The 15,215-nt window shown below is 36.7% G+C and overlaps 1 protein-coding gene across 2 annotated transcripts in view; it reads right to left on the bottom strand.

Moving 5' to 3' along the window:
- Nucleotides 1-13,142, bottom strand: part of phactr4a (phosphatase and actin regulator 4a) — a 48,815-nt gene extending 35,673 nt beyond the window's left edge. The window contains exons 1-3 of one of the 2 annotated variants that reach the window (XM_072675429.1): nt 13,009-13,142; nt 11,404-11,495; nt 1,442-1,481 (exon numbers count right to left, since the gene is read on the bottom strand). In XM_072675429.1, coding sequence (XP_072531530.1) covers nt 1,442-1,454 — 13 coding nt within the window. In that variant the 5' untranslated portion in view covers nt 1,455-1,481; nt 11,404-11,495; nt 13,009-13,142. The remainder of the gene's footprint in view (nt 1-1,441; nt 1,482-11,403; nt 11,496-13,008) is intronic. The other variant, XM_072675430.1, reaches the window with a different exon arrangement.
- Between the last annotated feature and the right edge of the window lie 2,073 nt (nt 13,143-15,215).

The raw sequence follows: 15,215 nt of genomic DNA, 5'->3' as shown, positions 1-15,215 counted from the left end.
GCAAGGGGAAACTAAGAGAGTTGTACTGAAAATCATTACCATAGTCATAATTAAAAATAGCAACCAACCATAATTAACCAAACAAACCAAAATTTTAAATGAAAACTTCATTACCACATAATTAGTAAAGTTTTCATTCCTGAACAGTTGGATGTTCTTATGTTCCTCTTTTTTTGCAATCCATCCTAGTTCCATAAATGCAGGAGCAGTTACAAATTTACTGCATCAGCTTAGTATAAGATTAACACTACATACACATGCTCTACTTCATTTCATGAAGCATGAACTTCTCAGAAATTGCTGGCATGCTGAAGGGCTGATACACAGGTCACTCTTAGCCTTGCTCACAGCCTCTATCAACACAACAGAAACTAGAGAGATATACAAAGTACAGACCTCTGTAGTTTTTTGTTATGTACTTCCAATCATGAGATTCAATGTGCCAAAAATAGTTGATAAATCAGTAGGACTATGGATAATCTCTACAAGAGAGAATGCTAATGGGAAATTGTTGGATATGTGCTCTACTGTTGAGGAAAGAATTGCTGTGAGGATTTGACTGAATTCAGCAACAAAAGCATTAGTGAGGTCAAGATGTTGGAAAATCACCACCTCACCTAATCCCCAACTCCCCTTCTTATCCCAAAAGTGGGATATGGAGCATCATCATTCCAGAGAACACCATTCCACTGCTCCACAGCTCAATGCTTTATACCCCTCTAGTCCATGCCTGGTATTAGGCATGGTGCCAATAGGTTCATGTTTTTCAGCTCTAGAGAGCCCTATCCTATTGAATTTGTGTATACGTTTTACACTTCAAGCATAACATTTACACACGTCTTGCCTCTGTGACCAGTATACAGTCCCCTCCCAATGTCATAGAACAGCAAAGCACATTTCCTTTGTTTTTGTTGTTCATTGAAGACATTTAGGTTTAAAATCAAAAGATGAGGATGAGACAAATGTTCTAACATTTGAAATTCTGAACTCAACACTGTTGGTATTAAACCACAGCATTTTAGATGAGCAAAAATAAAGGAACAAATAATCTTAAAGTAAATAATATTTAATATTTGGTGGCATAACCCTTGCTTGCAATAACTGCCTCAAAACTGTGACCACTATCATCAGCAAACTGTTTTTACTCTTCATTTGTGATGCTATTCCAGACTAAAAACCTAACAAATGTCACATGTTCCAATAGTTTTGCTCACTTGAAAAATAGGTAAGTTCAAATAAAGGGTGGTATTTCCTGGGTTGTTTAACACATTTAAATGTAAATACCAGGAAATAAAAGCTGAAATGTTGAACTCTTGACTACGGTCAAGATATACTACGGCCCTACGGTCACATGTAAATGATACACAATTGGTGAACAATGATCACGCTGAAGAAACTGATCTGAAACAAACAAACAAACAAAAAAAGAAGGTCCTCTTACCTCGGTTTTCCATTCTAGTGTCACAGCAGTTCAGAAGTTCCTGAAATTGAGAGAAGGGGGAGATGTGTATTATTAGTGTTTAGAAAAGCCCTATTTGAGTCAAAGAAGAGTTCTCTCCTTCAATAATATTTGAATAAATGTACAAAAGTAAACATGAAGTTTTACTACAGCATTAACATTTATGATGGGTTATATATCTAACCCAAACATTTATTCTTACTAAATGCTGAAATCCATTAAAAATGTTTAATGTAATATTAGTTTACGCGGTAGCATTTAATGCTTACCAAGTAAATGTATTCCAGTACATATGCTCCATTTCTTTCTACTAATTTGTGCAATGTTTAAATCTACAACAGCAAATAAAAGGAACAATGCTGCATTACCACTTCCAGAAGTTTACTGTACACTTTGTACTTAGGTTAAGCTAATCACACTCAGTTTTAAGATAAGTTTTTAATCAACACAATAAAAAAAAAAAACAATCCAAGGATATTCCTTTGCAAACTCTGATAACAGCAGTGCCATCTGTGAAGATTTCTCTCAGCCACTCTAGCACACCAGTAAGCATCAGAGCACCAACAAAACAAAGCAAGACCACCCAAGAGTAATCAGAACAAATTAGGCTTTCAGATCTTAGCAACAGACAACCATCAACAATTTTCTAAAGTCATCCATGACATTCCATATTGTCAAATGTATTTGTAATTATTGATTACTGATACTATTCACCATTATAACCCAAACTAAAAGCAACAAGCTTTTCTAAGCACATTGAGGATATTGTAAGTACTTAATAAACACTGAACAGCTGCATGTTTCATTACGAACAGTGTAATTCTACTGTTTAAATAAGATGAAGTGCAGCGGATGCTGAATAAAAATCACTGTACTCAGTATGGGAGAGTATCTGAACAATGGTTTTTAAGAATCTGTAGCTACTGATTTTGATTTTCCTACTGATACTGTCTTTGGTCTGTGATTAAATACATTGTGATGTTGTATCTTTATCCTATCGCCCAGCCCTAGGTAAATTGCCCACAATTGAGTATAATCTGTTTTTGGTACGCCATGTCTCTTGTCTTTTATGAGGTCTGTTTAAACCTAAAGGTTTTATTTGTTTTTAGAACAATGCAAAACACAGACATGTACTTAAAAAGAGATGTACTTGAAATTAACTTAAAACATGTTGGAATTTGTCTAAGTAAGGGGCAAATATACTACACTCAACCAACACACACCAGTTAGAAGAGGCAGCCAATCGTGCACAGCATACTTTCAACCCAACCAGAAACGATCATCCACCCAGGACAGAGTGCCAATACATTTTATGCTCTCAAGTACATACATGCAGACAACAAAATGGGAGTCCCAAGAGAAAACCTCTGGGGAGAGCATGGAAATAACACTCAGATGGTGAGACACCAGCACTGAGAGGCAAACATGCCACAAACCACAAAGCCACTGTACTACCCATGCTACTACATTAATATCTATAACTACAATTTGTATCTGTATATAAGGAAAATAGTCATAAGTTTTAACAGTTAAGAAAAGCAATTTTTACATGTCCATATTACTAAATGGTTAGCAAACTGTTAGCAAAAAAAAAACATTTAAATACAAAGTAGAACTTATTTGAGGATTGTATATATACACATTTGAGAAATTGTATATTTGAGGAATGTGCTATTAAGTGGCAATTATTTATTTAAGCCAAACCCTGTATAGGATGTAAGTACAGTTTTGTCAAGAATCTGCAGAACTGAAAATCACATCAATTTGTAAATTATGCAGAACTGAAAATCAAGTCTGTATATGTGCACCATTACACTACTACAATGTGGTACAGTATATGCTGTTGTAGAACTGTTGAATCTTCAGAGATTTTAACAGTAACTTCATGCAAGCATGACGCAGTCTGTCTGATGGTTTGGCTAGTTTACAAGAACCTCTCTTAATGTAGACTGGAGAGAGATAAATCTGTAAACTTGGGCAGACTATATCTGGCTAAATATGAACCTCTCCACCTGGAAGAGTTACAGGCATGTAAAACACAAGCTATTAAGGCCTCCAATAACAAACTCTTATTACTGCTGCCCTACCAACTCCTGAAGACTAGAGCCTGACCAGTACACAAATTGTTGTCACTTATCAAATTAAAAGGTTCAGTGAATACAGCTGAAAGTAGTTAAAATCTGAACAGACAACAATACATTTTAATTTTAGTTTTGTTGGTTTCAAATAATTAACTCTTATTTTCTTCACATAAGTGGTTTTATTTTATAACGTTATACTAATGCTAAAGGTAAGGTTTGATTAGATTTGATTTTTGTTATTCTAAGCACATTTCGTGTTTACAAGAATGCAAGATGCAAGAAGTCCTTTGAAATAAGAGAGGGGAGTTTATCAGTGCCCCCCCCAGCCCCCCCCTTCTTTAGAGAAGACCAAATGTAATTTTACTTTGTTTTTATGCAACAGAATCTTGCTTATATTTAAACTCTGCATGTATCACAGTACTGCTTTCATTTCTGACTTTTAAAAAAGGGGGTCACACCACTAACTATGATTAGGAGTGGTTGTCTAAACATGTTTCAGTCAGTTGTTAGACATGGAAAATAGCAGCAGGAGCAGCAACTCCGTGCTAGTACATCAAACATATTTTACATGGTAAATGCCTGTTACAAGCTTCACATAAAATAAAATGCCTTTTTACAGCTACAAAAGGTATAATTATTTTTAGTCTAGATCTTTTTAATGGTTGATGCAGTTTTTCAGTGTTCTACAGGTAATTACAACACCCATGATATACTTGAGAAGTGATGGAATTGAATACAATTAAGATCATATTGCCTACGTCTAGCTGATGTTTTATCTCTCAGATCTAGATGTATGATCTGTGTTTGATTATCTTTTGGATGCTCTGCTTAACTTAACCTAGCCTTATGCAGTTTTTGTTCATTTCCTCCTTTGTATTCAACTGTGATATGAAGCGAAACACCTGTATGTGTACCCATAGTCCATATTTAAGTAAGCAGCAAATACATCTGAATACATTTAGAATCTATTGTTGCTGTGTTGTCGCTACCATCAATGCATATGCAAATAATCCGCAAATTTTGCCTAGATCTTTTACCTTTAGGTTATAAAAAGTGTTTCAGCTAGGACTGCTTTTGGCACAATACAGCGCAGCCAAGTCATGCCAGTCTTAAGGGCACATTAACACAAACATCATATGTGAATGAGAAAAATGATAGAATTTGGGCCCCTAAACAGAATTTCTATCTATTTCTATCGCATAAAATATTTTTCCCCCCTTCTTAAACCATGTCTGAGGCAAAAATAATATAAAGGTTTATTTTTAAAAGCATTTATGGAACCTACAAAAATCAGGGTCACTGAGGGAACTGTCCTGCATTCCCCTCTTAGTCTGGTACTCTTAAGGATCTTTAACAGCGACATCACTATCAGCCACCTTTCCTGTGCTGCTTAAGAACAGATAATGACAGCTTTGTGCAGCACCACATGGTCCAGAGTGCACTTTGAACTTAAGAGAGTGTGTAACATTCTGCCACACCCAAAGCAGGATCAAGACTGGTGGCTCTAATCTCAACAACAGAGTGCTGATTGGTGACTGAAGCCATTGCCAGACAAATGCAGGGAAACACGCTGCTCCTCCATTGGCCACAATTAGTGTGACCTAATCCGGAAATACAGAGGGCAGAGGTAGTTGCAGTTTCGAGCTTTACTCTTGAATGCAGTTTCAAAAACCGAAACAACTGCGCAATGACCTCACCTGTTGTTCTCCCTCACTGCTTTACAGTTGAAAGGTCTGACAAATATTACTTGCAGTGATTCTGCCTGGGCTGCCCTCTGAATGAGGCACATGACCTTTATCAGAATCAGAATCAGAATCAGAATCTCTTTATTTCACCAAGTATGTTACCCATACAAGGAATTTGTCTTGGTGAGAGCAACACGCATGACAAGTAACAAAGAAACACAGAACACAGTCTTAAACTAAAGGAAAATGACACTAAACAATAAATAGGGTAGGGGATAAATTAAAAAAAGTAGAAAGTACTAAAGGTAATAAAGGTAATAAAGAGCTGAAAAATATATTTACAGAAAAGAAAAGGACATCTGTACAGGTGTGCAAATATAGGTAACAAGCAACAAAGATTAACAACATGAACATACTTTTCCCAAAAGCTTGCATTATGCAGGCTAAAGGAACACACTGACATGAAACACAGTTCTAAAAGGAACACAGACATGCTTCAAACACAGTATTCCAAGGAGCACAAATCCTAGCACCTTTCTAGCAAGTTCTCAGCAACATGAGGCTGAAGTTTTTTGTGAAGTCTACTAATTTGAGTTTTCTGTTTCACCCTAAAGCATTACACACAAATTTCTTGTCTACAAGGCATTTCTTGCTAAAACTTCTCAAAAACAAACAAAAAAAAACATACTGTGACAAAGTTAGGATGTGAGGCCCATGTTGTTGGCTGTGGAAATATCACTGCCTCTGTCAAAACAGTTTGTTTGCTGTGCTGATCTGAAGGCTGCACGCGGTGTAAGAAAATGAACCTCTGATGTGAGTTATAGCTGTAGTGTTTTGTATACACTGAACACAGCCCACCTACACATCGGGCACATAACGACCCCTCAAAGAGTATCAGTTGTTTCAGGTCTATGGTGCAGTCAGCCCTGTAAAACTAATTTTCACAACCTTTCACAATAAACACAATTTTACCTCTAACACAGACAAAACAACAGCCTGTCTGGCCTGATGTTCATTAAAGGTACACATGAGCAGTGTAAGAATACATGTTGTTTTGAAAAACTAGAATCACCATAGATCACCATATTTTCACAACACTTGATATTTACCTCGATACATGTAATCGCAGACTAAATATTTCAGTAGCAACAGCTTCTTAAAAACTACTATTCAGATACTCTCCAATACGGAGTACAGTGATTTTTATTCAATATCTGCTGCAATTTATCATTAAACTTAATTGTAATGAAACCTGCAGTTGATCAGTGTTTATTAAGGACTAACAACTAACATATCCTTGATATGCTTAGAAAAGCATAGTGTGCATCACAATAACAAAATTTACCACAGTACCATAAAATATCATCATAATGCCCAGCTCAACAATAAACTCAAAGCTCAAACAAAAACTATCATTAAAAAGACAGACAAATTCTAGACAATTTTAAAACAACAAAAATGACAAAGGGTATAGTAACTGCTGTTTTTTATGAATGATAATGAATGATTTTTAAATTGCTGACTGTTCATACAAAACCCCAAATGTATGATATGATGTTAGCTGAATAACAACAAATCAAACCGTCATTCAAAGATGAATTAAGGGGGCACCATCATGCTATTTGAAAAAGAAGAGTAAAAATGGGTGCAGAAATTCGTTAAGCAGGTATGTGGATTGACCATGCTTTGGCTTGCATTGCAGCCAGTGACACAGGGGACATTTTATTGATAGACTAATGAACAGATTCAATTGAACTTAAGTTCCAACAAATTCCAAAAGCAAAAATCACAACATTAGTTACAAAAAGTAAATAAATAAAAATGTTTAATGAAAAAAGAATGGCTTATACAGCAAGACAATGATCCTAAACCCACCTCAAAACCCAGAAACCTTCTCAAAAAGGTGCTCCCAGTCCCTCAACCTAAATGTTTTTATAATATGTGGATAGACTGCAAAAGAGCAGCATGTACAAAACAGCAAAAATCCCTCAAACAAGAATGAAACAAATACAAAAAAAAAGTGTTTACAAGCCACGATGATTGCCAATAACAGGGTTATTAGAAACTGATCATGCAGGTTTTCAATAAACTTGTTCCAGTTTTGGGGAGAAAAAAAAAAGCAGGCTATGCTTTGCTGGCTTAGCTATTCACAGTAACATATTTTGACCAAGAGTTCCCAAACCCTTGCATACCACTACATGGTATGGTGATATTATTTACATGGTTTTGTGGTCATTTATTCCTCTGTGCAAAAACGTCCATCACTAAATCATGAGCTTACATTGGCCATGCATGTCAATACACAGAAACCTTAAAGATAATGCAAGGCTGGTAATGAGGATTTGTCTGCTATGTTAGCAGCAGGGTTACAGTGTTGAATTTTGCCATTTGGCAGATTTGGCACATTTGATTAAAAAATACAAGTTACATCTATGAATAGAACAGAAACACAGGTTTGTTTACTACGAGCATCCCCAATCATAACTATAATACTGCTATAAAGATAGGTACATACAACAGTGGCATAGGGAGGACAGGGTTAACAGCAAGGAAAGAGCACTGTACTGTTGTGTAACATGCAGAGGGCGTCCATGTCCCGTCATGCACTAGTGTTTGTTTTGCCTTGCAGGTAATGCAAGAGAGCACAAGGACCAGGAACACCTAAGGCCATCACTATAACTGCTGTTTTAAATGATGCAGAGTAGGTTACCGTGCTTGAGCGTGTGCTGGAGATAACACTAGAGAGTGTAGAAAACATTCTAATCTTTTAAATCTGTTTTTAAATTTGTATTTTCCAATCAGGTTTTACTCACAAATAATGTCCATGACATTTTAATTAAATAATGATTTAATTTCAACAGCAGAACATGTTTGTTTGTTTTTTTTACAGAAAACACAGACATTATTACAAAACACAAGAATAGATACTAATTTTAATCACAATAAATTTGTGAGCTTTATGTTTAAGGGGGAAAAAACAAGTGGGCAATATGGCAAAACAATAACCACAAAGACTGATTTTAGGAAACCCAGAAACAAGACTAAAAGGCCCAAAGAAAGAAATGATGAAAGAAATATAAGAAACAAAGAAAATGTAAAAAAAAAGGAAAGGAAGAAGGAAACAAGAAAAGAAATGGACAGAAAGAAAGAAGTACAGGAAGGGACAGGAAAGAAAAAAGTTTCAATTACATAAAAAAAAGAAAAAAACCCAAGGAAAATTAATAAACAAATGAAAGATTGTGAGACAGAGCTGGACAGACTGGTTTTGTAAAGTGACCTGATCCCAATGCGCTGTATTTACATAGCTTTGAGTGGTGAAAGTACACACAGCCCACAGAACAACATTCTGCCTTTACTAACCTACAGAAGAGCGACTGTAAAGAAAATTGTGTTACACACAGTGCAAATAAACACCACAAAGCAAATCATTTGATCATTTGCTTAATATTTAGAATTTCCATTACCTATCAAACACTATCAGTAGACTAAAAAGACTTTTTAGGCGATCAGTGTTAGATAGCGTTTGTGTTTGGTGAACAATACAAAAACATAAGGCATACATTTCCTGCAATTAATATCAGCAGCTAACATCAGCATATTACGCTTTACCTAGCATGTAATTGACTAAGCCTAATTGAAAAACAACAAGATCATCAATGCATAGGGAATTCATGCCGCTTTTGCTTCGACCAAAAAAAAAAAAAAAAAAAAAAAAACACTCGGATGAGTCATGCTTGCAAGAAGGTACTATTTGCATACAGAAAAAGTACTGTGTTGAACATCACTGCATATATTTGCTTGATTGCAACTGAATCTTCAGGAGGAAGCACATAATGCTGTTAGTGTGTATTGTTTTTGACTGTTTGTTTTTTAACAGAAATAAAAAAAACGCCAACTTTCCTCATGGCTTAAGGTAATAACAGACAGAGTCTAATGCAATGCCACCATGTGTAAGCATACCACATACATTTTTTGTCATATACTACACTGAAGTAACAAATATAGTGGCATAAAAAAGGTTTGGGAACCCCAGGTCAGAATATAGGTATAATACTTCTAAAAAAGCTAAACTTACTATAAAACAAAAAGAGCAAAATGTAAAAAAAAAAAGCTAAAGTTTGGGCATCAGGCATGGTTAATACTTAATAACACTCCCTTTAGGAGATTCTCAGTTCTTGTTTTTGGGGAATTTTTGCTAATTCGTTATTGCAAAATGTAGTCATTATCCTGCAGAATAATGTAGAATCCACCCTCTTTTTCATCTTTAGCTTTTGTATAGTGTGATTTTCACTTCCAGAATCAGCTGGTATTTAATTAAATCCATTTTTACTAGTCCAAGTCCAAATAGTGAACGATCCAGCCCATGCTACTTTATCATGAATGTCTTATTTTGGCAGGCTTTACTGCTTCAGAATTAAATTATAACTAAATCTTCTGAAAGGTGTTTTCCAGTCAAACAGGATTTTGGATTTTGCTTTCTTGCAATCCTACGAGCAGTTCTCTCAGAGTTTTCTTAATCTTCCAGATCTCAACTTGATCTCCATTGTTCCTTTATCACTTTTCAAATCTTTATCATTTTTCTTAATCACTTAGAGAACTAAGTAAAGTAAAGTAAAGCTTTGGGTGAAACTCCATTAATATATGGAATACTGGTTTACTGCACCTATATGCAATACTAATACTCTGACTTTGCTAGTGACTGATAAACTCATGAGAGCTTACTACAAAGAAACACTGGTCAGCGAATGCACTCATCTATTCTCAAAGCAGTAAATCATTATGAGATGAATTTTACTTTCAGAAATCAAAAATATCATCATAAAATTGTAGTGAGAAACCACTGCTATAGCAAGAATATATTGTAGTGTACCTGGGTAGCATGATTAGACATCTCTCTGAAAGTGATCTGCTTGTGGTGTGCTCAAGAGATGGTGTTTCCTAAATCTTGACTAATGCACTGTAATTTATAAATTACAAGACAAAACTGAAAAATGGCTACCTGAAAACACTTATCAAGCAACCAAGCAAGCGTGTGTGCATGCATTTATTTGTGAAATGCTGCAGTTAATGTGGTTCACCTGGCTTTTTCCTCTGTTTTTCTCTGTTAATTAAAACCTCTTCACAGAAGAAACATTACGAAAGACTTGTGCTACTGACCTAAATCACACAAGCTCCCATTGTTTAGCCGCCCCACCATCATACATGTTCTATAACTACAAAATACAGATCCACAACCTCTCTCTACAACTCTATAGCCATTCGTGAAAAACGCAAATCACAGCACAGTCTGCATACAACAGTCTTTCAGCAATGATTAACTTACATCTGCTGTGTACAGATGCTGCATCAGACGGCCATGATAACGACTCTGGGAATGGAATGTCAAAGTGCTACGACTTCATGTGCAGACCAGCATAAACATGATAACGAGCAGTGATCATTCTGTGTACACACTATCTCGCTCACATTGAGAGAGACTGCACAGTATATTGACTCAAAAACATAATTAAAGCCATACTGATTATTGCGAAAATTTAGTATTGCTTCAGTATTACAGTACATGTCTTTCTCTAGAGCAAAGAGAAAGGGGCGGGTCTTACAATATGGACACACCCACACTCATTCCCAAACCCTACAAACTTGGGCTGGGCTTAAATTTGAAATTTGGAAAGAGGGTAGGCCTAAGGAGCCAAAATGAGAGAGGCAAATTAAGCTGGTTAATGGTGGAAATGAGTATATAAGGTTTAGGGTGTGTACACACACACACACACACACACACACACACACACAATGGAATGGAGATTTTGCACATCATGTAAGTGATACCATGTCACATGGGTCAATTAGCCTTGGCAAAGTGGGAGCCCTGAGCCCTGAGTTCCAAAGCCAGATAGGCTACTGCCTGGGAAGTTCTGGTAAAGTGAGGTAGAAAGGAGTGGGGGAATCTTTCCAATAGCACAAACTGACTTTTTATTCAATATAGACATATTGTTGCATTTTTCTGGTTTAAAAGAAACCATGCATATGGTACATCACCTATGTTCTAATCTGATTCAGATTATCGGGGGGAAGGTCATTTAGCAAGCTACAGCTGCATACAAAGCACCGCACTTGCACCATTGTAAACAAGCTGTTATTTCACACAAAAAGAACATTACTGATTAAGACTATTCCTTACCTTCTCCAGAACTTCAGGCAAGCCCTGACACCACGGCAGCTGACCACCTACTCTGACCTGGAGCCGTTGGGAATGTCTCACATATCTACAGACTTGACACAAAAACACAGCCTAAGGTACTTCATTCTCCAAGTGGTAAAACTTATAAGCAGCTACAAGCAGCGACGCACTTGTCCCAACTCGTTTCAAACAGAAAGGAAGAATGCACAGGAATGCACAGGCATCCAAGAGACTGGAAGCTCAAGTCTGTCTCCATCAGTCTAGACTAGTTGTGGGTAATATGTGCAAATATTTTCCAATATCAAGATCAAATAATATTTAAGGCTGCGTCCTGAGTGCTCTGAGCTGGACGAAGGGACAAAGGGAGCCTCCCACTGTATAGTAAAGTTACCAGTAATAAACCAGACGCTAAAGGCAAACACTACTCTGTCTTACAGTCACTGGCTCATGTACAGTTGAAATAAAGACTTTTTACTATAGGATGCAAATTCACTACAGTTTATTTCAGTGTAACTCCCAAGTAGCACTATACGACAAACATCCAGAATTATTATACGAGGTGAACTTTTTCCTTCACTTCAGAAATATTGCACCGCATCGTAAAACTGTAGCTAGCTAGCAGTTTCTAGCAGTCTTAAATCATACACATTACTGTCTGCGGTGGAAGGCAAGTATTGGGTCATAAATGCAATACGAATCAACACCAACTACCAAATGTCAAATCTCTACCTTGGCGCTACACCACAAGGTGACCGCAGCCCGCGACAAATCAAATCATGCCTAGTTGATCAGATTGTAATCGATGTGTCCACTAGAGTACAATATGAGATGTTTGTACTAATTACACTCTAGCGCCAATCCAAGTCCAATATGACTGAAAATACCTTGAAGGCTGGCACGTAACAGACAATGACAGGTGCATAAAGTTAGGTAGAGAGCTAGCCAGTTAGCTAAGGCTAGAACTGTCAGCCAACTTCGCAAGTTTTAGTTTGTTTCTTTAGCTAGTAACTCGCTAACTTATCCCCGTGGTGCCGATTTTCGCCAAATTCTACCGAAATTACGTAAACGGTTTAGCTTCTTGCTTGTCTGCTAGTGCTAGCAGAGACAGAGAGCAACATAGACGACTCATATACTAATGCAAACAGGCTAGCTAGCTAACTGGCTAACTAACCAACTCCAGTTACCTGTGCCATCAAACCTGTATGGCAAGCGTTCTAACGCTATAGGTCGGATAGTTTTACTTCTTTTCGGTCCTAACGTAACTAACGAGCGTACAACAGATGTTCAACGTTACCGAAACTCAACGTCCAAGGCAAATGCTTAGCTTAAAAAGTGCTAAATGAATAGCTGAATTAGCCAGCTAACTTAGCTACTACCTTTAAATCCAGTATTTCCTGTTAGCAAGCAAGTTAGCTAGCTCACTGGCTAGCGAAGTTCGCTAGCTAACATTAACAGCAGCCTTATATCAGCAACAGGTTGCACTCACTTACTTTCCTGTACAGTTGGGAACTTGCGGCCCAGCGTGACAAAAACGTCTCAGTTTAAAAAAAATAAACTAAAATGCAGTGACCTTCTAGGCATCGTATACTTCACCGGGTAACTCACCTGATCACAGAATGCATTTGAGACGTCCCTCCATAAATTGAACCCGCCTTCGGTTAGCTGACAGCAGGTTTACCCTCGGCTGTAGGAGGGCTCCTGCAACGTCGCATTTAGTTGAGAGACAAAGTAGAGAGGAGAAGCATCAGGAGGCTTTAGTCTGCATACAGCATTTTAAACATAAAAGTAGGTCAACCAAGCACGGATACAATGTAAACACGATGTCTAATGCAATATTAAAAACCGATTAACTACTGTTCACAACACTTACTAAGCAGTTTTAGTTTAAGGATCCAAAAAATAGATGTTTTGCATATTAGGTTTGCTTTCTTAGTGTTGCGGTGGTGATCTGTGCCTAAATCTATGCCACCCATAATGTAGCTTTTATGGAAGAGGGTTTTTTTTCTGCTTGGATCCTTCATTTAAGTATCAAAGTAGTAATACTTGGCCTGGAGTATGGGTTTAGGACAAATTATACACCTCTGAATAATAATTAAAAAAAAAACACTCAGATTATTTTCTTTTTCATGGGAATTTGTTTTCTTTTCATGGACTGCCATTCTTGGTCTGCATCCTGTTATAAATATTTTGAGAACAAAAACAATGAATGCAGTAATGGTTAAGTCAAAAGAGGAAGGCCTATTAATAGCTACATAGAGTGGTGGAGTGTTTAAAGTGTGCTGTGTCCACCAACTATCCACTCTATTTGACACTTTTTCATAGTTAATCTACTTTGTAGATGTAAAGTCAGTCAAAAGCTCATCTGTTGCTGCACAGTTTGCTTTGGTCATCCTCCAGCCCTTCATCAGTGGTCACAGGATGCTGCCCACAGGCCGCAGTTGGTGGACTATTCTCAGTCCAGCAGTGACATTAAGGTGTTTAAAAAACTTCATTAGCACTTCTGTTTCTAATCCACTCGTACTAGCACAACACAAACCACCACTACGTCAGTGTGAGAGCACTGCTGAAAATGACCCACCAGCCACCCACATCTAATTGTTACATATTTTTGTAAGGTATAGAAAATATTCTTTATTATTTATATTATGTCTGACACAAAGCTATTTTAAAACAGGGAAAGAGAATCATTAAAGATCCAGTTATTAGCTGGTTGAAAGATCAGTGCAACAATCCAGAATATGAATCTAATTGATTTGCACTGCTACAGCCTCTGACCTTGGCTGTCTGTTATTCAGTGAGTGATGCAACCAGTAGACTAATTGTTTGGCTACAAGATCAGTCATTGCCAGATGTTTGGAAGCCTATTCTACCTTGTTCTTTCTTCTTATTCTTAGTTCAAAGGTTTTCGCCCCAGTACATATGTCAAAATAATGATGTATTGTCTAAACATTTTTTATGGACTGTGGAAATTCTCACGATATTCTACTAAAAATGAGTCATTTCAGAAAAATAATACCTTGAAATAATAAATGCCACCAGAAACAGAAAGGGCAGATTTTACCTGGCAGATGTAGATGATAATTGCCAGTAAAAAGCTTGTTGGAATCCGCTGTACAAGGCATGCGTGCAGTATATGACACAAGCAGATGGGAAAAGCCCTTGCTCAGTGGTTTCTGTTCTGCTTCACTAAATATTTTGAAACTCAAATCAAAACAGTTGTGCTGATGTTAAGGTCTGCAGAGGAGGTCTGACAGCCAATCAGGGCCATATGTCTTATACCATGCTATATGTTTAAATGGGGATAGAATAGAGTAAGTGCTACTGCTTTTACCAGCGTATTGCAAACTGTTTAAAAAACACAGACGAAAAGCAGATCAAAGCAGACTTAACCCAGGTCATGTCTGCCATCTAGTGGTCAAAGCCTATTCTCAGGATTCCCAGGCCCTTTTTTCATGACAAATATTGTAAACTAAATTATTTATAATACCCATATCTGAAATGCCCTTCTCAGAATGCAATAGTTTGACTTATTTAACATATTAAAACATATCACATATTATTATTATTATTATTATTATTATTATTATTATTATTATTATTATTATTAATGTATTTATATATTTGTTTGTTTTTATTATTATTATAGTAGTAATTTATTATATTATCATAGTAAATAAGTCTTTTGATCACATAGAACTACTGATTTTGTATCAAAAACAAGAGGCAATTTGAGTGTATACATTGGGAAGGGCATCAGGGTGGATGGGTTGTCTACAGTTGGCTAATCAACATGGTGGACAATAATGTATTTT

This window comes from Salminus brasiliensis, chromosome 3 (assembly GCF_030463535.1).
Source record: "Salminus brasiliensis chromosome 3, fSalBra1.hap2, whole genome shotgun sequence".
NCBI lineage: Eukaryota > Metazoa > Chordata > Actinopteri > Characiformes > Bryconidae > Salminus > Salminus brasiliensis.
Note: the sequence above shows the minus strand (reverse complement) of the source record. Positions and strands in the feature narration are given on the sequence as shown.